Source organism: Ornithorhynchus anatinus, chromosome 2 (genome assembly GCF_004115215.2).
Source record: "Ornithorhynchus anatinus isolate Pmale09 chromosome 2, mOrnAna1.pri.v4, whole genome shotgun sequence".
Lineage (NCBI taxonomy): Eukaryota > Metazoa > Chordata > Mammalia > Monotremata > Ornithorhynchidae > Ornithorhynchus > Ornithorhynchus anatinus.
This window is the reverse complement of record NC_041729.1, coordinates 37745556-37769331: the sequence shown is the minus strand read 5'-3', so window position 1 is coordinate 37769331 and position 23776 is coordinate 37745556. Positions and strand designations below refer to the sequence as shown.

The 23776-nt window shown below is 45.1% G+C and overlaps 2 protein-coding genes across 3 annotated transcripts in view; one reads left to right on the top strand and one right to left on the bottom strand.

Moving 5' to 3' along the window:
* Positions 1-63: 63 nt before the first annotated feature.
* AP5Z1 (adaptor related protein complex 5 subunit zeta 1) lies at positions 64-21550 on the top strand. 2 transcript variants are annotated; one of them, XM_029082546.2, is made up of 17 exons: positions 64-186; positions 2255-2392; positions 5157-5343; positions 7628-7772; positions 9258-9370; positions 10252-10420; positions 11089-11229; positions 12248-12285; positions 12365-12527; positions 14141-14319; positions 15315-15457; positions 15987-16127; positions 16594-16705; positions 17144-17241; positions 19078-19210; positions 19915-20129; positions 20517-21550. In XM_029082546.2, exons 1-17 carry the CDS (start codon positions 146-148, stop codon positions 20785-20787), a joined length of 2427 nt encoding a protein of 808 aa, XP_028938379.1. In that variant the 5' UTR covers positions 64-145; the 3' UTR covers positions 20788-21550. The 2 variants fall into 2 exon arrangements, with proteins under 2 accessions (XP_028938379.1, XP_028938384.1); XM_029082551.1 differs by lacking the exon at positions 64-186 and adding an exon at positions 1819-1917.
* Positions 21520-23776, bottom strand: part of RADIL (Rap associating with DIL domain) — a 90261-nt gene continuing 88004 nt past the window's right edge. Inside the window, 1 exon segment of the mRNA XM_029058358.2 lies at positions 21520-23776. Coding sequence (XP_028914191.1) covers positions 23671-23776 — 106 coding nt within the window. The 3' untranslated portion in view covers positions 21520-23670.

Sequence of the window (23776 nt, the reverse complement as noted above, 5' to 3'; positions counted from 1 at the left end):
CGGGCGGGCAGCCTCCCGGGCCGCTCCGGCGGGGAAGGAGCGGGACCGGCCGGAGGGAGGGAGGGAGGGAGGGAGGGCCGAAGGACCGGCCTCGCTCCCCGGTGGTAAAGCGGAGCGGGGAGTCCGGCAGCGCAGTCCGACCGAGATGTTCACGGTGGGAGCGGAAAATTTCCTCCGCCAGGCCAGGTGGGGCCCCCTCCTCCCTATCCTCCGCCCGCCCCCGACCCCCACTAGTCACCACCACCATCAAGCATCATCAAGGTGCTACTTCCTAACCGCTTCCTGGGTGCCAGCCACTGGACTAAACGCCGGGGCGGCTACAGGCCCAACCCCCGGCCCACCCGGAGCTCAGTCTTCATCCCCCTTTTACAGATGAGGTCCTGGAAGCACGGGGGAAGTGAAATGACTTACCCAAGGTCATTCAATAGTATTGATTATGTGCAGAGCACTGTACTAAGCGCTTGGAATGCACAATCCCCGCCCAGTGACGGGCTCACAGTCCAAACGAGACTGTGACGGGCCCAAGGTCACCCAGCAGAACAGGGGAGGAGATGGGATTAGGACCCAGCTCCTTCCGACTCCCAGGCCCGTGCTCTCTCCACTACGCCTTGCTGCCCCTCCAGACCCTGGCGGGAGATCTGCAGATTACTGAATCTCTCCAGGGTTCGTCTTCATTTTGTGTGTTTCGTGGTGGTGTTTTTTAATTCGGCCTTTCACGTTTATTTCACGCTAAGGTCAATTTATAATGTTTGCCTCATCAAAGTGGATCATTTGGCATGTGCAGCAAAATTTGGTTGATTTTTTAAATTTTATTTTAAAGTCCCAGCTCTGCCCCTTGTCTGTTGTGTGGTCTTGGGCAAATGAGTTAACACACTGTGCTTCTGTTACCTCGTCTGAAAAATGATTAAATTTACTCCTCGCGTTTTAGATTTTGAGCCCCATGTGGGACAGGGATTGCGTTCAACCCGATTAGTGGTTGCCTATCAACCTCCGCTCCAAACAAAAACTCCTCACTCTAGGCTTCAAGGCTCTCCATCACCTTGCCCCTTCCTACCTCTCCTCCCTTCTCTCTTTCTACCGCCCACCCCGCACGCTCCGCTCCTCTGCCGCCCACCTCCTCACCGTCCCTCGGTCTCGCCTATCCCGCCGTCGACCCCCGGGTCGCGTCCTCCCGCGGTCCCGGAACGCCCTCCCTCCTCACCTCCGCCAAACTGATTCTCTTTCCCTCTTCAAAACCCTACTTAAAACTCACCTCCTCCGAGAGGCGTTCCCAGACCGAGCTCCTCTTCCCCCTCTACTCCCTCTGCCATCCCCCCTTTACCACCTCCGCAGCTTAACCCTCTTTTTCCCCTTTTCCCTCTGCTCCTCCACCTCTCCCTTCCCATCCCCACAGGACTGTACTCGTCCGCTCAACTGTATATATTTTCGTTACCCTATTTATTTTGTTAATGAATTGTACATCGCCTCGATTCTATTTAGTTGCCATTGTTTTTACGAGATGTTCTTCCCCTTGTCTCTATTTATTGCCATTGTTCTTGTCCCTCCGTCTCCCCCGATTAGACCGTAAGCCCGTCAAACGGCAGGGACTGTCTCTGTCTGTTGCCGACTTGTTCATCCCAAGTGCTTAGTACAGTGCTCTGCACATAGTAAGCGCTCAATAAATACTATTGAATGAATATCTACCCCAGACTTTAGTAAACTGCATGCCGCATAAGGACTTAACAAATACCTTAAAAGAATTAAAAAGTGATATTTGGAAACCAGGAGATACATTTTTAGAAGCATTCTCTCTTGCCATCCATAGGATGAGGTGGAAAAGTGGCAGCTGAAGGAATCACATAAATACATAATCCTATAAAAACTGAATTTCAGTTTTATGTTCATATGTACAAGGACTTCCCTGGAACTGACACCCCAGTAAGTGTAAACTCCTTATGGACAGGGAATGTGCCAATCAGTTATTATGTTCTTATGTGTTTTACACCCAGTTCACACTCAAATGCTTTTATTATTATTACTGCTACTACTGATTTCTGTATATTTTGCTATCAGAACATAGTGAATAGTAGGTGCCATACTATTTTTGATCAACTTGATTTTCAAGTTCTAGAGAGGATGAGTCAAATCCAAAATGGTTTATTTCTGGTGTTATGTATATAGAGAGTCTTCTTAGGTATCTGTTTCATCTTAACTGAATTAATGCTTTTATGTCATCTACTACCATAAAAATAACCCCTGCTCTCTTCCTTCTTAGGGAGATCCAGGAAACGGAACTGAAGAAATTTTGTTCTCGAATAGAAGGACTGCTCCAGAAGCAAGACTTGGGAAATGAGACTACTGATTGCCTCCAGCGGCTTTTCCTCATTGTGTCCGCCTCAAAATACAGCAGAAAGTGAGTGAAACCCCAGGGGTCCCTCCAGTTATCACCCCATCTCCCACCACCATTCCCCTCAAGGCTCCTAAAGCGAGTTGTCTATTCCCACGGCCTCCATTCCCTCTCTTCCAGTTCCCTCCTTGACCCTTTCCAGTCTGGCTTCCAACCACTTCACTCTACAGAAACTGCCCTTTCAAAGATTACCAATGACCTCTTTTTTGCCAAACCCTCTCAACTGGATTTGACACTGTGGACCATTCCCTTCTCATGGAAACATTATCTAACCTTGCCTTTACTGACAGTCCTCTCCTGGTTCATCTCTCTGGCTCAGTTCATTCATTGATTCAGTAGTATTTATTGAGTGCATACTATGTGCAGAGCACTGTACTAGGCACTTGGAATGTACAATTTGGCAACAGATAGAGACAATCCCTGCCCAATAACGCTCAGTTCTGGGTCCCCTTCTATTTTCCATTTATACCCTTGGAAAATTCACTCACATAAAGCTTCAACTACCATCTCTATGTGGGTGATTCCCAAATCTACCTTTCCAGTCTTGGCCTCTCTCCTTTTCTGCAGTTTTACATTTCCTCCTGTCGTCATGACATCTCTACTTAGATGTCCCCCCGATACTTCAAAACGAACATTCCTGAAACAAAACTCAACTTGCCATCCAAACCCTGTCCTCCTCCTGCCTTTCCCATCTCTGTAGAGAGTACCACCATCCTCCCTTTCTCACAAGCCCAGCGTCTTGGTGTTCCTTGACTCATCTCTCTCATTCAACTCGCATGTTCAGTCTGTCATCAGTTCCTTTCATTTCCTCCTTCACAACATCACTAAACTCCGCCCTTTCCTTTTCATCTAAACCGCGACTACCCTGATCCAAGCACCTATCCCTCCTTGACTACTGCATCAACTACCTCGCTGACCTCCCTGCCTCCTGTCTCTCCCTGCTCCAGTTCATATTTCCCTCTGCTGCCCACATCACATTTTTCTAAAAAAAAAGATTCATTCCATATTTCTCCACTCCTCAAAAACCTCCAGTGGTTGCCCATTCACCAGAAAACAGAAACTCCTTTGCCTTTAAGGCACTCAGTCAGCTTGCCCCTTCCTATCTTACCTCATTGATTTCCTTCCACAAACCAGCCCTCATGCTCCACTTCCGTATTGCCAACGTACTCACTGTTCCTTGATCTCATCAATCTTATTGATGAGACTTTGCCCACAGCCTCCTTCTGGCCTGGAACTCCCTCCTTCTTCATATATAGTGTTGGTATTTGTTAAGCGCTTACTATGTGCAGAGCACTGTTCTAAGCGCTGGGGTAGACATAGGGGAATCAGGTTGTCCCACATGGGGCTCACAGTCTTAATCCCCATTTTACAGATGAGGTAACTGAGGCCCAGAGAAGTTAAGTGACTTGCCCACAGTCACACAGCTGACAAGTGACAGAGCTGGGATTCGAACTCATGACCTCTGACTCCAAAGCCCGTGCTCTTTCCACTGAGCCATGCTGCTTCTTCACAGATCACCTTCTACCCCCCTTCAAAGTCTTATTAAAATCACATTTTCTCCAAGAGGCCTTCCCTGACTAAGCCCTCATTGCTGTACTGCTCTTTTCTGCATCATATTTGCACTTGGATTTGTACCCTTTAAGCACTTGATATTCACCCCATTCTCCACCCCACAGCATTTTTATGTTCATGTCTGTAATTTAATTGAATATCTGTCTCACTAGACTGTAAGTGCCCTGAGGGCAGGGAACTTGTCTACCAACTCTGTTGTATTGTACTCGCCCAAGCTCTTAATAATAATAATAATAATAATGTTGGTATTTGTTAAGCGCTTACTATGTGCAGAGCACACTGTTCTAAGCGCTGGGATAGACACAGGGGAATCAGGTTGTCCCACGTGGGGCTCACAGTCTTAATCCCCATTTTACAGATGAAGTAACTGAGGCACAGAGAAGTTGTGACTTGCTCACAGTCACACTGACAAGTGGCAGAGCCAGGATTCGAACCCATGACCTCTGACTCCAAAGCCCGTGCTCTTTCCACTGAGCCACGTTGCTTCTTAATACAATGCTCTGCCCACAGTAAGCTCTCATTGAATACCACTGACTGATTATTGCGTCTTGTTGGGAACTGTCAGTTGTAAGGTTGAATTTATCACATTTGTTCACTGCTAAATATCACAAGAATTATTTTTCTGTCTTTTCCTTAGTCCTTTGTTCTTTACGTTTTAAAAACATACATTTTTGTAAAATCTTCATCAATATTTCTGGGTACCTTGAGTTGCATTACTGGTTGTTTGAGTTGTTCCGGTGCAGAAAGACGCAAACAACCAATAATTCGGAAGCTGAAGATGGTATCTGCTTCTAAAGTTGATGAAAATGTTATCTTCCAAATAAGAAATAAAGAATTGGACTATAGTACTATTTAGTAAGTTGTTCTGTTTCAATTCTTCTGTAGTTAGAGCTTCTCACTCCCTTTCTTCTCCCAAACTAGCAAATTTCAGTGATAGAAAATCCTGATTACAGAATCAGGGCTATTCAAGGTTGTTGTGAAAAGGATCACACCAAAGTCAGTCAATCAGTTGAGTCTATTGAGCACTTACTGCAGACCGCTGTACTAAGGGCTTGGGAGAGTATGAGAAACAGACTTGGTAGACATGTTCCCTGCTCACAAAATTGCTATAGGTAAGGAAACCTTTGCAAATTTGATCTGTGACATGCAAGATACTACAAGCCAGGCTAATGTATGAATGACTGCTGTGTTTTCACAGGCTAGAGAGAAAGTTTGTGGAGTTGTTGCAGTCAGCAATGTTTTGGCAGAAATCTTCTGAACAGGTTCAGGTTCTGTGTGCTGCCATCGTGAGAGAAATGTCACCACATGATGGGGTGGTGTTGTCTTGCGACCACATCCAAGATACAAAGTTGTTGAGCTTGGTGTCTTCGGTCCTTCTGGCTCAGGTATGAGTGATGTTACCTTTTCTGCTTCAGTGAGCCTCCAGGCCCATTTCTTTGGGCAGGCAGCTACTGCTCAGAGCACTGGGTGGGTAGACAGGAGACTTTTTACATTTGTGATTTTATTAGGTAATTTTAAGCACTTTCACTTTAAAAGGCAGATGTTTTTACTGACTAGTATAATTTTATTTTACGCTTAAAAACACATCCAATATAACTAAACTTCAAGGAGCCCGATGGCAATATATTTTGTGATTGAAATCTTAACTGTCATGGAAATGAAATGATGCCAGATAGGCCCAGAAAGTATTATTGGAAATACTTAGGTGTGCAGTGTGTACAAACGGAAAAATTGCATTTTGTTACTCTGGATTCCCTTAAGGTTTTTAGTGTTAGAGATGGTTTCAAATTCCTATCAAAAGCGGAGACCTCTGTTGACAGCAGATGGCACTAGAAGGCAACACCGGATTATTTGGGAGGAAAAAAAACCCAAAACAAAACCACACAACCAATTCTACTAAAAAAAAATGGTGGTATTTGTTAGAAGCTAATTAGATGTCAGACACTATTCTAAGCATTAGGGAAGGTATGATCAGATCAGACTCAGTCTCTATCCCATATGGGGCTCACAGTCTAAGCAGGAGGAAGGACAGGTATTGAATATGATACAGCGGTAGTGGATAGAGCACGGGCCTGGGAGTCAGAAGGTCATGGGTTCAAATCCCAGCTCTGCCACTCTTCTGCTGTGTTGACCTTGGACAAGTCACTTCACTTCTGGGCCTTAGTTACCTCGTCTGTAAAATGGGAACTGAGACTGTGAGACTTATGTGGGACAGGGACTGTGTCCAACCCGATTTGCTTTTATCCACCCCAGCACTTAGTACAAGCCTGGCACAAAGTAGGCACTTAACAAATATTGTAGCTATTCCCCCAGACCAACTTTTTTTGTGAACTGTAGTAAACAGTACATGTGCAACTACTTTTGAGAGGTTTTTAGTGGAGAGTTATTTGAGCCTCTGGCATTGCCATTTGAAAAGTTTGATATGTTTTCACTGAAAGTACAAGGACTGTCTGTTGTAGTATTTCTGGTTTCATCTTAGTTACAGCTCCTTCCAGTTGCAGTGCCAACCACTTTATTAAGCACTGGGATAGATACAAGTTTTATCAGGTTGGACACAGTCCCTGTACCATAAAGGACTCAAAGTCTAAGTAGGAGGGAGTAGGATTTAATCACCAATTTTTAGATGAGGAGCAGAGGCATAGAGAAGTTAAACGAGTTGCCCAGTCATTTTCCAGGCAAGTGGTAGAGGCCAGAACTAGAGAAGCAGCATCGTGTAGTGGATAGAGCATGGGCCTGGGAATCAGAAAGTCATGAGTTCTAATCCTAGCTCCACCACTTGTTTGCTGTGTGATCTTGGGCAAGTCACTTTGCTTTCCTGTGTCTGTTACCTCCTCTGTAAAATGGGGATTGAGACTCTGAGCCCCATGTGGGACAGGGAATGTGTCCAACCCAACTTGCTGTATCCACTCCAGCCCTTAGAACAGTGCCTGGCACTAGTAACCGCTTCACAAATACCATCGTTTTTATTATTATTATTATCCCAGGTCTTCTGACTCCCAGTGCTGTGCTCTTTCCACTAGAGTATGTTGCTAGAGTCATTTGGTCCCAAGAGATTGAAATTGCGAGAACTGAAACATGGTCCATCCTTTGGTAAATGAAGAATTCCAGTAGGATTGCCAACAGCCCTGGCCAAAAGTGACATGGGATTTCACACAATTTATAGAGAGCTTACCCTAGCAGCTGCAGTTTATCATGTATTGTGGATATCCTCAAATGGAGAATGGGCATCAAAGTATTATTTTCTGTCTTGGGGAACAAAGGCTTCTCGTCTATGAGCAGCTCCCTATTTCATGCGACGACTCCTCTAAATGGACCTTCCTAATTGCCTTGTGAGAGGTGGAACTGTAATAATTGTTCAATAAGAAGAAACCCCTTTTTGCCTTCTGGCTTTCATTTGTGTTATCTCTTGAGGGCAGAAATCGTAACTGCTTACTATATTGTGCTCTCTCCCAAGTGCTTAGTACCATGCTCTGCACACTGCAAGTTCTCAAATGCCATTGATTGATTGTTTTGATTGATTACCTACACCTTCCAGGGCCCCTTCAGTTTATAATGAGGCAGGGCTTATTGTTGCTGGACTACGGGGCGGTTTCCTGATAGGGTTGGAAAGATGTTGTGATTGTCTCATGGAGTGCGGATTGGGAAGTGACTCCTCTGTTTGATTCAAAGGGTAATAAAAGGGATGAGGTTAGAAAAGTGAGCCAGCGTGTTACAAAAATCCTTGAAGGCCGGCAGCCCGAGGGTCAAAGCTCACGGTACCTCCTTCCGATTTTGTCAAAAGTGATCAGCCTCTCACCAACAGTCCTGTCAGAAGGTAAGGTACATTTCCCCTAAATGGCAACTGTTGCTTACATCTATATTTTAAGTTTTTAATCCTGGAGTGAAGGAAAGAAGAAAGCAGTTTGGGGTTTGAATCTGGGAGGGGTAAAGAAATCCAGATTATGGGATGTGCTTGCAAACTGCCTTAGAGTACGCTGTCAGGTAACTTGGACTGGGATCAGTTGAAACAATAATACCCACTGGTGTATTGTGGCATATAGGTGGGATTTATGCGCTCTGCTTTTTGAGATAACAGTTTGGAATTCTTTGTGCATGTACAGATGGTGTTTCTGTGTGTGCCTTTGCAGGTGAGATGGCAGCTTCCAGAACCAGGCCAGTCTAGGGGTTTCTGACTTTGAAAATACTGCCTGCCTAGTGTCATCCATTTTCACTTAAAATTTTTCTTGCGTACATGCCTGTCATCATCAATAATATTGATGGTGTGCCTACCGTTTGCAGAGCACTGTACTGAGAACTCTGAATTATACAATAGAAATCGTATACATGATCCCTGCCCCTGGGAAGACAGACATTAAAATCATTTACAGCTAGAAGGAAAGGGGGATATTTATATGCATTAATGCTGAAGTAATATGTTATGAAGATACAGACATATTTGTAGTGCAGATGCTTGTGAGTATGCAAACGTCTAAGTGGTGAAGTATTTAAGCTGGCAGTTGAGCAGAATATGACCTGAGGAGATTAAAAATTAATCGGAGAAGGCCTCCTGAGGTAGATGAGATTTCAGAAGGGCAATGAAAATGGGGAGAGCTGTGGTGCATCAGACTCGAAGATGGGGAGGAAATCTCTGGGAGGGGGAGGGGTTGACGGTTGATAGGAAAAGAGCATGGCCTAGTGTAAAGAGCACGGGCCTGGGAGTCAGAGGACCTGGGTTCTAATTCCAGCTCTGCCACTTGCCTGCTGTGTGACCTTGGGCAAGTTACTTGTCTTCTCGGTACCTCAGTTTTCTCAACTATGAAATGGGGATTCAGTACCTGTTCTCCTTCCCACTTAAACTATAAGCCCCATGTGGGACAGGGACTGTGTCCAACCTGATTAACTTGTATCTATCCCAGCACTTAGAACAGTGCTTGACACAGTAAAGACTCAATAAATAGCATTAGAGAGAGAGAGATGATGAGACAGTGCATAGTTTAGTTTGAGAGGAATGAGGAGTGCAAGTCGGGTGTAGTGGGAGAAGACCGTAGATAATTAGGAGGGAGAGTTGATTGCCTTAAAGCATGGTAGGGGGTTACATGAAGAGAGGAATGGGTTACAGAGAAGGGTTTGGAAGAGTGAGGAGGTGGGTACAGATTTGTATTTCAGGAAAATGATCTGGGCAGTAGAATAAAGCATAGAAAGGATGATTATTCAAGGTTGAAAGCCTCCGTTTTTCTTTTTGAGGTGGATTTAATAGTACTGTGTCACAGAAAAGTGTGCCTAGAAAGAATGACAGTCTGTTTCCTCTTGCTCTTTATAGATCAGACAAATCTGCTCAACAGAAGGCTTGTTGATTGGCTGCGATATGCAAGTATACAGCAAGGAATTGCACAAACATCTGGAGGCTTTTTTTCTAATCCTCGGGCAAGGCAGGTAGGTGGTGGATGTGTTAATCAGCATGTCAAACTGTATGAGTAACAGCTGAATTCTGTCCTTTCTGTATCCTTTTATGTCCCAATAATTTGCATACATGTGCATACATTTGAAATTGTCAAGGCCCACCAAAATTTTTACTAATTTGAGTCTTTCACATCCTTGTTAGCATCCTAGTGGTAGCATTTCTAAGTGAGTCTCTGTAGCGTAATCAGAACAGTATGGTGGTGTGGGTACTATTTTCAGTTTTTCATTCAAGTTTATAGTTTTTTATGCTATTTAAGAGCTTTCTATGATCTAAGTGCTAGGGTCAATACACTTTAATTAAGTTGGACACAATCTCCTGTCCCACATGGGGCTCAAAGTCTAAGTAGGAGGGAGAACAGGAGAACTGAGGCACAGAGACATTATGTGACTTGTCCAAGGTCACCCAGCAAGCAGTTGGCAAAACCGGGATTATAACCCAGGTTCTCTGACTCCCAGGCCCCTGCTATTTCCACTAGGCCAAGCTGCTTCCCTCTTGCCTATATTTCCTTTATGTTCTATTCACTTCTAAAGCAGGTTTAGAAGGGAATCATTTGATAAATCTGCTATTTCCACATGTACCCTGAAACTATCATTGGCTAGACAGTGACTGCCGCTTTTGAAATGAGGAGTAGGAGTATTACGGAAAGAGAATACCCCATACCAAATAGAGATCCAGTTCTTACGACATTTGACTTGCTACTGCTGTGGATCATTCCAAGGTCAGGTCTGTGTTCTTGTAACTGCTACTTGAATTCTCAGCAGTTCCTTGTCCTCACCCCATCCGTGCACTCAAACTGTCCAGCCTTGAGAGCAGGTAGGGAGATTCTGCAATTTTCTCTTCCCTTGTCCCACAGCCTGGCCCCATCACTGAGGTGGATGGAGTGGTTGCCACAGACTTCTTCACGGTGCTGTCGGTGGGCCAGCACTACACCGATGACCAGTGGCTGAACATGCAGGCCTTCTCCATGCTGCGGAAGTGGCTGTTGTGCAGTGTGAATGATGGAACAGACAGTCCAGATTCAGGTACTGGGGTTGGGAGGCCCTGAAAATGAATAGGCTTCTTTCCCAGAGGTCAGATTTTGTCAGAGTCTTAGACTGAGTGAAATCAAATTGCTTAAATATTGGTCTCCCAGTAAACCAGCATTTTCCAGCCTCTTAATAATAAAATACCAGTACACAAGAGACACTTGTTTCAGAACTGAAGGCACTAGTCAGGCCCGAGTAAGTCGTCTCTGGAATGGATCGGCAGAAGGTCAAGTGGTAGGAGGGAAAGTAAAGTAGGGTGAAGCAGGCAATGGATCTTTTGCTAAATCATGGTCATTTGAAGATGTAGACAAACCAGCATTTTATCTTCTGAAGCCTGTGGTTGGTAGAAAAACCCAAACCCCAAATTTATGTGTGGAGCATAGGTGAAGAAAAATGCCAGGAATGCAAAGTGGCGAGGGGTGGAGGTATGAAAGTGACCACTTTTGGATTTAATGGTGAATTTTCTTTCTGATTGTAGCACACACAGAATGGTTCTGGAAGCTTTCTTTAGATGTTGATTCTGGACCTTGTTGCTCATTTCTCTTGTTGCCAAATCAGTTCATTACCCCAGAGGCTGGAAGTTTATTTTGCTTCCGTGGGCTTCCTATCCAAGAGTCTGTGTGGGGCTGTGTGCCAGTCTATCTCTATCATTCTTTCTCGGGCAGATGAAAAGTCTGAGCTGGAGGGCTCTGTCATGTCTATGGTCTCTGCCACCTCCACCTCCAGTCGCCTGCTTCCTCCAAAAGAGCGCCTAAGGGAGAAGGCCTTTGAGTACTGCCAGCGGCTCATCGAGCAAAGTAACAGGAGTGAGTTGTGTTTTCTCTTCGTTCGGTATTTTGGGATCGTCTCTGTCTGCTGAGAAATGCTCAGATCCTTTTCATTCCAGTCTTTCCGGTTTGGAACAAAGTCGACTTTGTAGGGCTCATCCCTCTGGTCTGTGCCTTAAAGCCAGTAATATGATTCCAGGTTCTCAGGCCAAGTGTTAGGGTTGAACAAGTTCCCATTTTCATTCACTGTGGTCCTGAGGATGGCTCAAGGCTGATGATTTAAATTCTTAGCTAACCAAGTGTTTCCAAATTGTAGTACAGTGTTCTTATTGTAGCACTGAGGGCCCATGCAGAGTTAATCAGTCAATCAATCAGTAGTATTTATTGAGCGCTTACTATGTGCTTGGGAGGTGACATTATAACGGAACTAGCAGACACATTCCCTGCCCATAATGAGCTTACAGTCTGGAGAGATCAGATAAATCTGATCTCTCCTTAAGGCAATAGATAAACTGTCAAGGCACACTGTATATAAATTTATTACCCATTACAGATATTTTAGGAAGAGTTTTAGTGGGTTTTATATGTTTGCTTTGGAAAGGTGAAGAACCCATCCTCAGCCTTCTTATTGCCTTAACTAGAATGTGTACTGAGTGACCCAAAGGGAGAGAGAGGATAATATTAGTCTTTCAACAGTGTATTTCTTTTCTGAGGATTTGTGTGGGCTTTTTGCCTGTTCTGCAGGATCTGTGTTAGTCTTTCCCAAGCTTACTGCCTCAATTCTTTCCTGGAAAATACCTAAGCAAGTGGAGCTTCCAAGTTTCTCTATCCCAACCCCTCTAACCCTGTTCCTTTTACCACTGACTTGCCAAGTGACAGCTGCCATAAAAGCTTATATACTGGAGAGAGTTAGAAAACCAAGGTTGAATTCTTATAGTTTAATCAACTGAGGACTGAGTGCTTCCGTGCTGTGAAGAAACTAGCTTTCTCATGGACCATACGTGATCTGGAAAGAGTAAATGAGGATTTTTTTTTTTTTTTGTTCCTTTTTTCTCAGGAGCCTTAAAGAAACCAGATGCCGACCTTCAAAAAGCTGTAAGTACTCTGGAAGGAGGGATGGAGGCTAAAGTCTTTCGGGGCCCGGTTCTGACCAAGGATTCTGTGTCTTACGCAGTGTCTGGTTGAAGCTGTGATCATCCTGGATCTTCTCTGCAGGCAGGATTCCTCATTCATGTACCGGACTCTCTCGTGCCTGAAAGTCTTGCACGAGCGGATTTGTGGGGACCTGTCTTATGCCCAAGCCTTGTTGCCGATTGCCCAGTTCTTCCTCACCCACAGTAAGGGGAATGGTCTTCCCTCCTTCATAACAGAACCCTATAGGAACATCTCCAGAAATTGCTGTGGCTTTGCTTCCAGCAATGATGTCCTTTCTCACCTTCCTGGCCCCACTTTTTAAGCAGGGGGAGGCCATGCAAGAAGCTCCTCATTCACAGTGCTATTTATAGTGAGAATAATTGAGCCAAAAGATCCTAATCCATCAAAATGATTCTGAATCCTTCACACGCTGCTCAACTATTTCTTCAGGACTCTGTTCAGGGTTCTCTTCAAAATCATGGAAATCAGATGCAAACTGTGGACCGAGCTTCCCCCAACATCCATTCATTGTTGATTGCCTAATCTCAATTTAGGGGAGGAGGGGACAGGGAGGAATAAATTTACCTGTAGCTCTCAGCCAGAACGGTAGAGCTGATTTGGCATAATAATGTTGGTATTTGTTAAGCGCTTACTATGTGCAGAGCACTGTTCTAAGTGCTGGGGTAGACACAGGGGAATCAGGTTGTCCCACGTGGGGCTCACAGTCTTAATCCCCATTTTACAGATGAGGTAACTGAGGCCCAGAGAAGTTAAGTGACTTGCCCACAGACACACAGCTGACAAGTGGCAGAGCTGGGATTCGAACCCATGACCTCTGACTCCAAAGCCTGTGCTCTTTCCACTGAGCCACGCTGCTTCTCCAAGCATAAGCCTGGGGGCAGTGTATTAAATAATATAGGTCATATTCCCAGGCAGTAGATTAACTAGAGGTGGGAATGGGGCAGTCCTGGAAAGCGTCATGAATGTGAAGCATCTGTGAGAATGTATATAGGAATAAGAGGGGAAGGGAGGGGAGGGAAAGACAGATGGACTGATTTCAAGAGTCTTAATTGGGTCTGACCTCTTAGGTAATGATTGAGAGTGCTGGGGCAAAAAGGGTGTGTGTTTAGTACTTATGGTCACAGATGTTCAAGCCTCCCCACTACTTTCCTAGCTTTAGCAAAAGATTTCTCCTCATTTTCCTCCCCTTCCCTGCATCATAGCACATCCATTTCTCTTCCTCCCCTCTGTGCCAAAACCTCTGCCCTTTCTTCCCCTTACACACCGTCCTCTAATTGCCCATCATCTCCTAAAGATCTCCCTACTTCCCTTCTGATCCCTTTGCCTGTTTATTGTTGTCTTCGGGAAGTGTCTCCTCTGGAGGTGTGTGTTTATGGCAGGTTGACCGTAGAGATGTGTGGGCGTGTATGGGGATATCTCTGTGGAAGGTGTTATGTGTGAGAATATGTGGATGTTGCCCTGGCCCTGAGTGAGGCCAAGCTATTCTGCTAGTTCTCACTGTGTCTAACTCAGTCGTTCCATATCTCCAAAACTCCGGTGTGCACTTGATCTTTCATGATTGGATTCTGCCTATTGAAGGTGTTCAGAGCTGCAGTGATACTTACTGAGACCTGAGTATACCATTTTTGTTTGTTTTTTCAAGACTCTTCCATTCAAGGTTTTATTAGCCACTTAATGGGAATCTGTATATATAGTACTTGCCTGATTGAATTCATGAGCTGTCAGAGTTATCGTCAGAGTGAAATGGTATTTTTTAAGCTATCAGTTCCACCTTCTTTGTCATTTATCTTCGTAGGTGAAATGGCAGCAGTAGATTCAGAAGCAGTTTACCAGCATTTGTTTACCAAGATTCCTTCAGAGCTATTCCACAGCCCATTGCTGGCCTTTGAATTCATCCAGTTCTGCAGGGACAACATCCAGTTCTTCAGGGGAAATCTCAGCATCTTCAGATTGAGTTTCCCAAATCTTTTCAAGGTATCCTAAACTGCCCACTGCCCTATCCCTCAGCAACTGCAGGGAGAAAGGTGGTACCTGTGCTTGGCTTTCCCAGGTGCTTCAAGGCTAAAGGTGAGGCTGGAGGGTGTCCATTCCTGCAGCAGTATTTTTCATTAACATGAGAGAGACATGGCAAAGACCCAGTATATGGTATCAGAGTTTAGTAAGAGTTCAGGGAATGGCATTCAGGTGAATGAGTGATCTCCCATTTTATCATCATTTTAAAATCAACAACACTAAGGTTCAGGAAGGTTAAATGCTCAGTCAGCTAATCAAGGATAGTCAGGACCAGAACCCAATCTAATCATGTATTCAAAAGATTTCTCCACCAGAGAGACATTGGCTTGAAATGGAGTGAGGGTGCCAGGATATAAGGAAGGGGCTCATACTCAGCTACCATGTATATAGGCTACATGGACAGACAGAGAAGGAGAATATTTATTTCTTGGTGTGGTAAAGATTCTCCGGCTGTTCTGTGGAGGGGGAAGACTGCTGACTGGGTGGCAGAACTCTTGGAAGAAAAGCCAACTGGGGATTATATGGATAGGTAGACATGAGTAATAAAGTCAGAAATTGTTATCATGCCCTACATAGGGAACCCTGTGACAACAGATTTGTCAGTCTAATAATTCTCTCCAAAGCCAATTGCTTATGGTCAAATTATTTTAGTGACTACTATGTTTTATGCTGGGCTTCTGCAAACATCCTACAGGACCTAACAGAATTACCCAAAGGAAAATGATTTGGGGGGTATAGGCTTGAAGAACAATTAAGTGCTTTTTTTGGTCACTTTCCCCTTCTGGTTTGCAATACTCTCTATCATTTTCTGAAGTCTTTTCAAGGACTTGCTTCTGTTGTACTTTCTCAAGCACTTAGCACATTGCACTCAGTAGATACTGTGGCAGCTACTACTAGGACCGAGGACACTGGCAACAGTTGTAGCCTGTAACAACAGCCGCTTATGTTTCCTCTAGCTCTTGGCATGGAACAGCCCATCCCTGATATCAGAATTTGTGGATCTCCTTCCTGCACTCATTGATGCCGAGACAGCCACTGAGATTTTTCAAGCATTGCTTGATTTGCCGTGTTTGACTGCTGCCCTAGATATCCAGCTGAGGTGAGCCATTTGCTTCAGGAGTGTTCTGCCCGGGGAGAACTTGCTCGCTTCGATTCAGTCTGCTTTAAGCGGATCCGATGTGGTAACCAGAAAAAGTCTCCGGACTGGTCTACTTGCCTCTCTCCGGGACTGCCCTAGAGGGACCTCTCTTGCACAGCCACCACAGGGCTTGTAATTTATTTGATATATCCACAGTCCCTTCTTTGGCTTCCTTCTGCCAGGGTCTTATGAAAAGGCAGAATGGAAAGAAATGCTGTCTTCAGGGATTCACCTCAAATTAGGCCACCTGAGCTCTAGGATCCTTGAGTATTGTTGGCAGCTCAGTTCTGCACCAGTTCTCTGAAAACTTGGTTTACCGGCATCCTATAAGGAAGTGCAGATTCATAAGCAAAATTGTAGATGCTGGAGTGGGAGGGCAGGATATATGTAAATTCCTTCCCAAGGTTGATGCTGCCTCTGAATTGTGGGGTTTGATCAATTCCTGTTCCAAGGTTTTCTTCTTTTTCCTCTGGTTAATTTTGGTCATCAGATCGTCTGCTCCGGCAACTGAGAGACCTCTCTGGGATCCTACCGTAAAGCCAACTACCTGCTTGGAGGGCTTCCGTGATCCCCGCTACCAGACTCTGTTTCGGTTCCTGCTCCGCATCAAGGCCAGCGGCACCACAGAAAGGTATAGGGAAGGTGAGGGGTTTTCCAGGTCCTTCGTGCTTCTGGCATCTCAGCAGTTGGGGTACGCTGGACTCAGGAATATCTCTGCATAGAAACACTATACATCTCATGGCTGCAGAGCACAGAGCTTTGGCTCAGTAAATGGTGGGTTTAGATGGGATTTCCCCTAGTGGGAGTGTATCCATCTCTCCCACTTCCCCTCTTTCTGCCCTCTCTGTACCTTCTGGAAGAGGTGCTATTAAGCTTCCAAACAGGCAAGCGAAGATTCACCAGGCCCAGAAAATACATAAGTCCCTGACACTCAGCTTCTGAGTAATTAGGATACAATTCAGGAATAAGGGTTGTGTATATATACATTTTACACACACACACACTCTCTCTCTCTTGTGAAGTGATTGAGAAATAGGGGTCACTGACTAATAGTTGTTCCTGTGGTTCTTGAGTGTGATGGTGTATGTTGTTGATAGGTTGACTCCACTTCACCAGCTTCTGAAGCCCATGGCCAGTTGCCCCCGGGTTGTGCAGTGTGCAGAGACTGTGCCTGTCTTACTGCAGGTTTTCTTTACAGTGGTGACAGAGGTAAGCATTCCAACCATCCAATCCTGACCCAGTAGTGGAAATCAACCACGCCTCAAGCAAGTGGGGAACGTGTGGCAGCGGTCCTTGGGAGTACCTCCAAGCCTCGGGAACTTGGCTCTGTGTGCCGTTCCTCCATATCTTTGCGGCTTGCCAAGTCATCGGCATGTGAATGAATCTGAAACTCCTGGGACCTGCCCCATTTAATTGTGAAGAGTTCCTTTGGAAAATTTCAGATGTAAAATTTTACTACATTTTTGCTTGCTCTCCCCCTAAAATGAAAAACTCCTTGAGAGAAAGGATTATGTTCATTTTATCCCTTTTGTACCCTCCCAAGAGCCTAGGACGGTGGACAGCATTCCATAAATAACTGATTGATTGTAAGCACATGGAACATCGAGGGTGTGTAGTGATTGTTCAACACCAATATTGACTCTATAGTTTGCAGATGGGCCCCTTATAAACCAGCTGGTGCTGCTGCTGCTGGAGAGAAGCGACCTGCTCTATGATGTTCCACAGTTCAAAGCAGATGTGCACAGGTGGGCTCTCAGCGCCTCCAAGGGGGTGAGATAGCCAGAGATTTGTCATTCACATGTTTCTTTGGAGGGGGAAGTGACAACTCCTTCTCTGCCTTCTTTCTACTGTAAACTGACAAGTGAGTGGAGAAGAAAGCCATGTCTGTTTACTGCAGTTCCATGAGACCCGCCTGGTCTCATGTCATTGCAGTTGGTGTAGCCCAGGGAACGATACCAACCACCTCATGGCAGCTGATAAACTTCTGTAGGTTTAGCACCAATTAGAAGTTTCACTGTCATTTGGATTGGTGTCAGTAAATGCCAGATTTCTGAGGAAACCTGCACCATGTATTGCACGAACAATAACAAAGAAATAGCAATGGGTGGTCCAAACTCTCTTGTTAAGGATTCACAATGACTAATATGGCTTCCCCTCTTCAGTCATTTTCATTGAGGTACTCAGACCTTTGAGTCCTGCTCTTTGTACTCCCATTTTCTCAAGCACTAAAACTTGGCTGCCAGTGGTTTTAGTGGATTTTTTGTGAAGGACCACTATCTTCTATAATGTTTGTTTCTTTTGTTTTTATGGTAAGTGTTCACTATGTGTCAACTACTTCTAAATGCTGAGGTAGGTACAAGTTATTTAGGTCAGACACAGTCCCTGTCCCACATGGGGCTTACAGTCTGTTAATGGGCAATTCTTGGGCAGAGTTACTCTATAAATTTCAGGGAGTTGAATAGGAGTTTGAGTCACTGATATAGCCATGCTTTTTGATTTACTAAACTCAACCTGCTTCAATTTTCATTTTCTCACCAGTATTTCCTCACTTCTCCCACACACTGTCCTTATAAAATGCTAAAAAAAAAAAAAAAGGGAGTATCTCAAAAATTCTCTCTCAGTCCCTTTCTCAGCATGAGGAGTTGCTTCTCTCCTCCATTTATCCTGGTGATGTTTATTTTTTAAAAAACGCCATAGAGAAGCAGGCAGGCTGGAATTGATGTTTCAAAACTCCTGACATGCCATTTTATTTTGACAGATAAAGGCTTTGCTTTACTGCATCTTCAGAAAGTCTCTTCTGTCTCCCTCCCCCTCCTTATTTTTGGTTGGCTAATTTCAGCACTCTATCCAGTAGCTGTTTAAAGTCACCTACTGTCTTCCATTTGCCTCGTATGTCTTGGTGTCTCGGGTAAGCAAAGCTGTGTTCAGCTAAAACACTAGGAAGCTGATTTTGTGGTAGGTGACCCTGCCTTCCACTTCAAGTTGAACGTGAATGAGGGAATTGCTCCAGGAGTTGGATGAGGTATCGGTCTCACTACCACAGAGGTGGTTGGACAGCACTACATCTCTGGAAACTTGCAATTTGGTGTGGTGTCTAATACCGATCTCTGACAATCTCTCAAATGATGTAGTAGTCTTCTTGATTTGACCTTTCTATTTTTCCCCCCCTAAATAATCTTGCCGTGACTGAATGTACAGTGGTGGTATTGTCTTCCAGAATAATGACAATACAGCTGCACATCCAGAGTCATAAATTAGAAATGTAAAATGATGTAATCACTCGTGACCTGGCATTTGACGTTCTACACAGTAAGGAGTGGGGGAAGATGAATGCCTGCCTGTATGGCTACTTTAATATACATATAAATACTGCAACTGCCTTGCTTCAGGGCTAGGGGCTGAAGCAGCCCAGAACGGAGGAGGAAAAGTCCCTTGAGAGCAGCAGCATTGTGGTAGGGAGACTTCTGTCTATTGTTCCATCGCAACTGGCCCTCGTCCGGTGCCAAGAGAAGGGGCATGCACACAGTGGGTGTTCAGTAGATGTCTGTGGCCTGACAGTGTAATTTTCTCTTCCCTGGCAGAGTGATGAGCTCCCAGTTCCTGGTTCTATGTAAACTGCATCCCTCACTGATTGTGGAACTGTCCAAGGAACTCTTAGAGTTCACCGGAACCATCAGCAACATCCACAACAAAGAGAGCATCTTCACCTACGTGGTAAGGAATATTACCAATTCGGCAACTGTCTCTCCTTAATTGCCTCAGGGTGCTACTGAATTGTTTTTGCCTTTACTTCCGTGCTGCCAAATACCTGTCTCTTTAGTAAGCTAGACAGACAGCATTTTTCTAGCACGATAGACATGATAAAATTCAGGAACTGTTCTCCAAGAATGTACATCACTAATAATAATTATGATATTCAAGTGCTTACAGTCTGCTATTTCTGGTAATGTGTGCTTCCCTCTCTAGACTGTAAGCTTGTTGTGGGTAGGGAAGATGTCTACCAAATCTGTTGTATTGGACTCTCCCAAGCGCATAGTACAGTGCTCCGTGCACAGTTAATACTCTATGAATTTGTTTGATTGCTCAGCACACAATAAGTGCTCAAATACCATTGATTGATTGTTAAAGCCCTGTTCTAAGCTCTAAGGTAGACTCAGGTTAATCAGGTAGGACACAGTCCCTGCCATACATGGGGTTCACAGTCTAAGTAGAAGGGAGAACAGGAATTTAATCCTTATTTTGCATTTGAGAAAACTGAGGCAGAGAGAAGCTTAATGGCTTGTCCAAGGTCACAAAGCAGGCAAGCGGTGGAGCCAGAATTAGAACTCAGTCCTCTGGCTCCCAGGCCTGTGCTCTTTCCCCTAGGCCACACTGCTTCCCACTAACTGGTTCCTTTATCTTCTGCTTCTTTATTACAGGTGTGGGCTATTGGTGAGTATTTAGCTGTGCCCTATGACAAGCGATGCACTGTGGAGCAGATCAACAAATTTTTCGAAGCGCTGGAGGCCTTGCTGTTTGAAGTCACTCAGCTTCGTCCCTCTGCCACCCTTGCCAGATATTCTCCCCGGGTCATCACTGTGCTCATGACCACACTGACCAAATTGGCTTCTCGCAGTCAAGACTTAATTCCCAGGTACCAAATCTAGAAATGGCAGATGGTTAAATGAGAGACTAGCTAAATTAAAAGATGCATACTCAATATTCTCCATGGCTTCAAAAGCCTTCAGGTTGACCATTCCTTTTATTTAAGTGGTCTTTCTGATCAAAGCATTTGGAGTAGCATGAGTGGAAAAAAGTTGATATGATACATTGTTCCCTGCTATATCTGCTCTGCAGAAAGCAGCACACTATTTTAGTCCCATTTTTTCTTGAGCAAAAGTTGACTTGGGGAAACTCTTGGCAGGACTAGCTTAGTGCCCAGGTTCCTTCCTGCCTCTTTCGGTAGAAGACTGTAGACCCAAAAGGAGAAAATCCCAAAACTATAAAGAAAATGTCTTGATGGCTAACTCGTCTTTTTCAGGGTATCCTTGTTCCTTTCCAAGATGAGGTCCTTCGCTCAGAGTCCTGCCATGACCACTGTGTACTGTGAGGAAGATGCTGAGGCCATCCTGACCCGAGCCACCGAGCTCATGAACCTATTGAAAATGCCAAGTGTGGCTCAGTTTGTTTTGACACCACCTGCAGAGGTGTCTAGCCCCCGCTATCATCAGGATGTCAACACTTCCCTGCCTCTCGCCCTGAGGATGGTCAGCCGCCTGGTAGAAAGAGAAACTGGCCTTCTGCCAGCGTGAATGGATGATGTGACCAGTCAGTGCATGGTGGGAGACGGATTGTGAGCAGTGGAGCAGGTCAGGCACGTATTAGGGCTAAGCCCTGCTGCACAGAGATGAATCTGTGAGAGGAGGGTGAGGTTTCCTTCCCTTGAAAGAGTGGCTGGGTGATGGTGGAATTGCACAGGTGGAAGAATGGTGTCTTTGTCACTGGCCCTTTAATATCCTTCTTTAAATATCTGTGTTGTTTATAGCTCTTTCCCATTTTTGCTCATGTTATGATTTGTTAAAGAGAATCTCATAGACCTAGGTCACCTGGATCTGAATCAGTCCTTTTTTAGTGACATATTTTGCCCTTTCCTGCTGCTCTTGTGTTTGTAGGGTAAACTCATGATAATGTGATTTCACTATCCAAGAATGCTTTGGCCTGTAATTGGCCCCCACTCTCATGTATGCATAGCCTACACTTTCCAACTGCCTACTATGGCTTCTAAAGGAAGCTCTAGTGCCATTTTTTCATCACAAAAGTGTTGAAGAGGGCAGCTGATCTTGAAGAACACTTCAAGGAGGCACCTGGCTGGCTATTTCTATAAAGTTTTGGCTGAATCTTTTCCAAAGCAGCTGTGTTGGGAGCTGGTGAAGCCCCAAGGGAGACTTGCGACACTCGGCTCGGACCGAATCGCACATTCTGAAAAATGACCCCTGTTTTCTTCTATTCCTCAGTGGAATCAGATCCTCTGCACTGTCACTTTCTAAGCATAAGAAAGTAAATACTTTATTATAACTGGTTTCTTCTTTACTCATTTTTAAACATATAAGGTCTGTAACAGATCTGCACCATTTAGTGTTACATTTCAGATATAATTTTATCCACAATAAGATGTACAATATTAACAAGAATAATGAGGAAACATCTATCAAGTTTCTTGCTGGTAGTGACCCCTCCAAAGTGGAACTTGACAAGTCAGTTAACGAAGATTCATTTACATTGTGGAATTAACTTGGTATTCAGATAAACAAAAACATAGGGTGGTACCCAACTTGGAGGAAATGAGGCTGAGAGACCAAAGCCACAGACCTGTCAGTCTCCCTGGCTCGTGCCACCATTGCCCTGCCTTTGACACAAATTGCCACTGTAAAAGAAAATGATGTGGGGTTTCTGGGCCCAAGGCTCTGGCCTGGTTCCTCCTCACTCTGCTAAAAAGACCTCCCTGGAACCTGGAGAGAAACTTGGAGATTTAGATTAACTGTGGGAGGGGAGGAGGGGGAGGCGGGGGACTCAATCTGCCACGTGCAGCATTGAGATTTAGAAAAGCTACAGCCATCTTTAGGAAATGCTTTCTGTGGCATGCGAGCTTTGTTTTTAATCAGCTTCACTCGTTTGCAACCCAGATCCTTTCCCTGGGAGGCTGCAGTGAGAGGACTGGGCCACAAGGCTGTACCATCGCTTTGCTCTTCCCCCCAGGGGCTGGAAAGCTTTGCGGTAGTACAGTTCTCCGGCCGGCAATTCTCAAACTAACAGTTTGAGCTATGAGTAAGTTCCTAAAAGGGGAATGTTTGTTTTGGGGCCAGGTTGAATTTGGCACTGCCCATTAACATCTCCAGAAAAGGCACTTAGGGTAACACCCACAGTGCAGCCAAGCAAGACTCATGCATAGGGAGGGGTTTCCAATACCTCACACTACCTCAGCTCACAGGCTCCAGGCAGCTGTTAAAAAGCTCAGCTTCTGATGGCAGTGGATAAGAACCAGAAATCTGGTTGACTCAGGCACCTGGATAACCCCAGGCTGGGGTCCTGGAAGCAAAGTAGAGAGTTATTTGTGTGCTTTTATTATAAACCAGGAAGGCCAGAATCCCATCAGCCGCTGGCTCTCTGGCTTTGAGCTTCCTTCCTTCAGGAGAGCTGCGGGTGCTAGGTAAGTTTCTCTCTGGATGCAGCCGGGTGCCATTTTACCCTTCTACTAGGGAACTTGCTGATATTTGAATCATTGGGTGCCAGAACGACAGTATGGAAAAAGCACTGTTTCCCAGTAGTGGCACAGCCCTGCCTTTTTTCCTAGTCCCCGATCTCAGAGGCCAGTACAAGAAGCCGGTATTTCAGTTTAGGAGAATTAGAGCAGGCCGGTTCATTGGAGCATGCTACAACATGAGTGAACTTTGGTGTGTGAGCACTACTCTGCCAAGCAGGAGACCTGGGTTCTAATCCCAGTTCTGCCCACTATGGCCCTTGCCATGGTTTCATTTCCTTGATTGAAGAACTACTTAGGATGGGCCATGAAATGAACAGGCCCAGCAAGAACCCTGCTGCAGTCACTTTGGCCACAAATGGGTCCCACGTCCCTCCCCACCTACTCACTTGTTTCACCCTGTGCCCAGCGAGAACAGGACTGGCCAGTTTGAGCAATGCTGTGCAAACCACTATCTCTAGAATCAATTTTTCGGCGCAGAGTCTCATTCCTGAAGTCTCAGGACCAGGCTTTACCTGTCATTATCGACAGGGCACTCCATCATCCTCATCATCGACTTTAGAAATGGATAAAGAGAGCAGCTTTTCATTGAGGGACTTTCTCAACTGGGCACAAGTGGAGCTGCAATAACAGGATAAACTACACGAGTTGAACCTGCGTGCTCACAGCTCTGAGATGAGTCACATATGATGTCTGCATTGTTTAGTTTGTACAAATGGGAGCCAACAACAACCACCCACACTAAACAGCACTTTGCTATTCTTTCCTAGCACAGTCTCTTTGCATGAAACACGGACTGCAGCACACAACAAACAATGCAGCTTAAAAAGCAGATGCCACATATACCAGGTTAGTTATGGCTTTCCTGACACCCCTCCACCTCCCGACTGCCAGTTCGTTCTGGGAAGGAGATGGGGAGGTGCCCCACGCAACACACCTAGGAGGGAGAGGTGCTCGAGCTGATTTTCTTGGTTATTTCCAGGTCAGACTTGGCAACCAGAAACCGCAGCTTCTTTCCACCAGATCGGATCAGGTCCACCGCA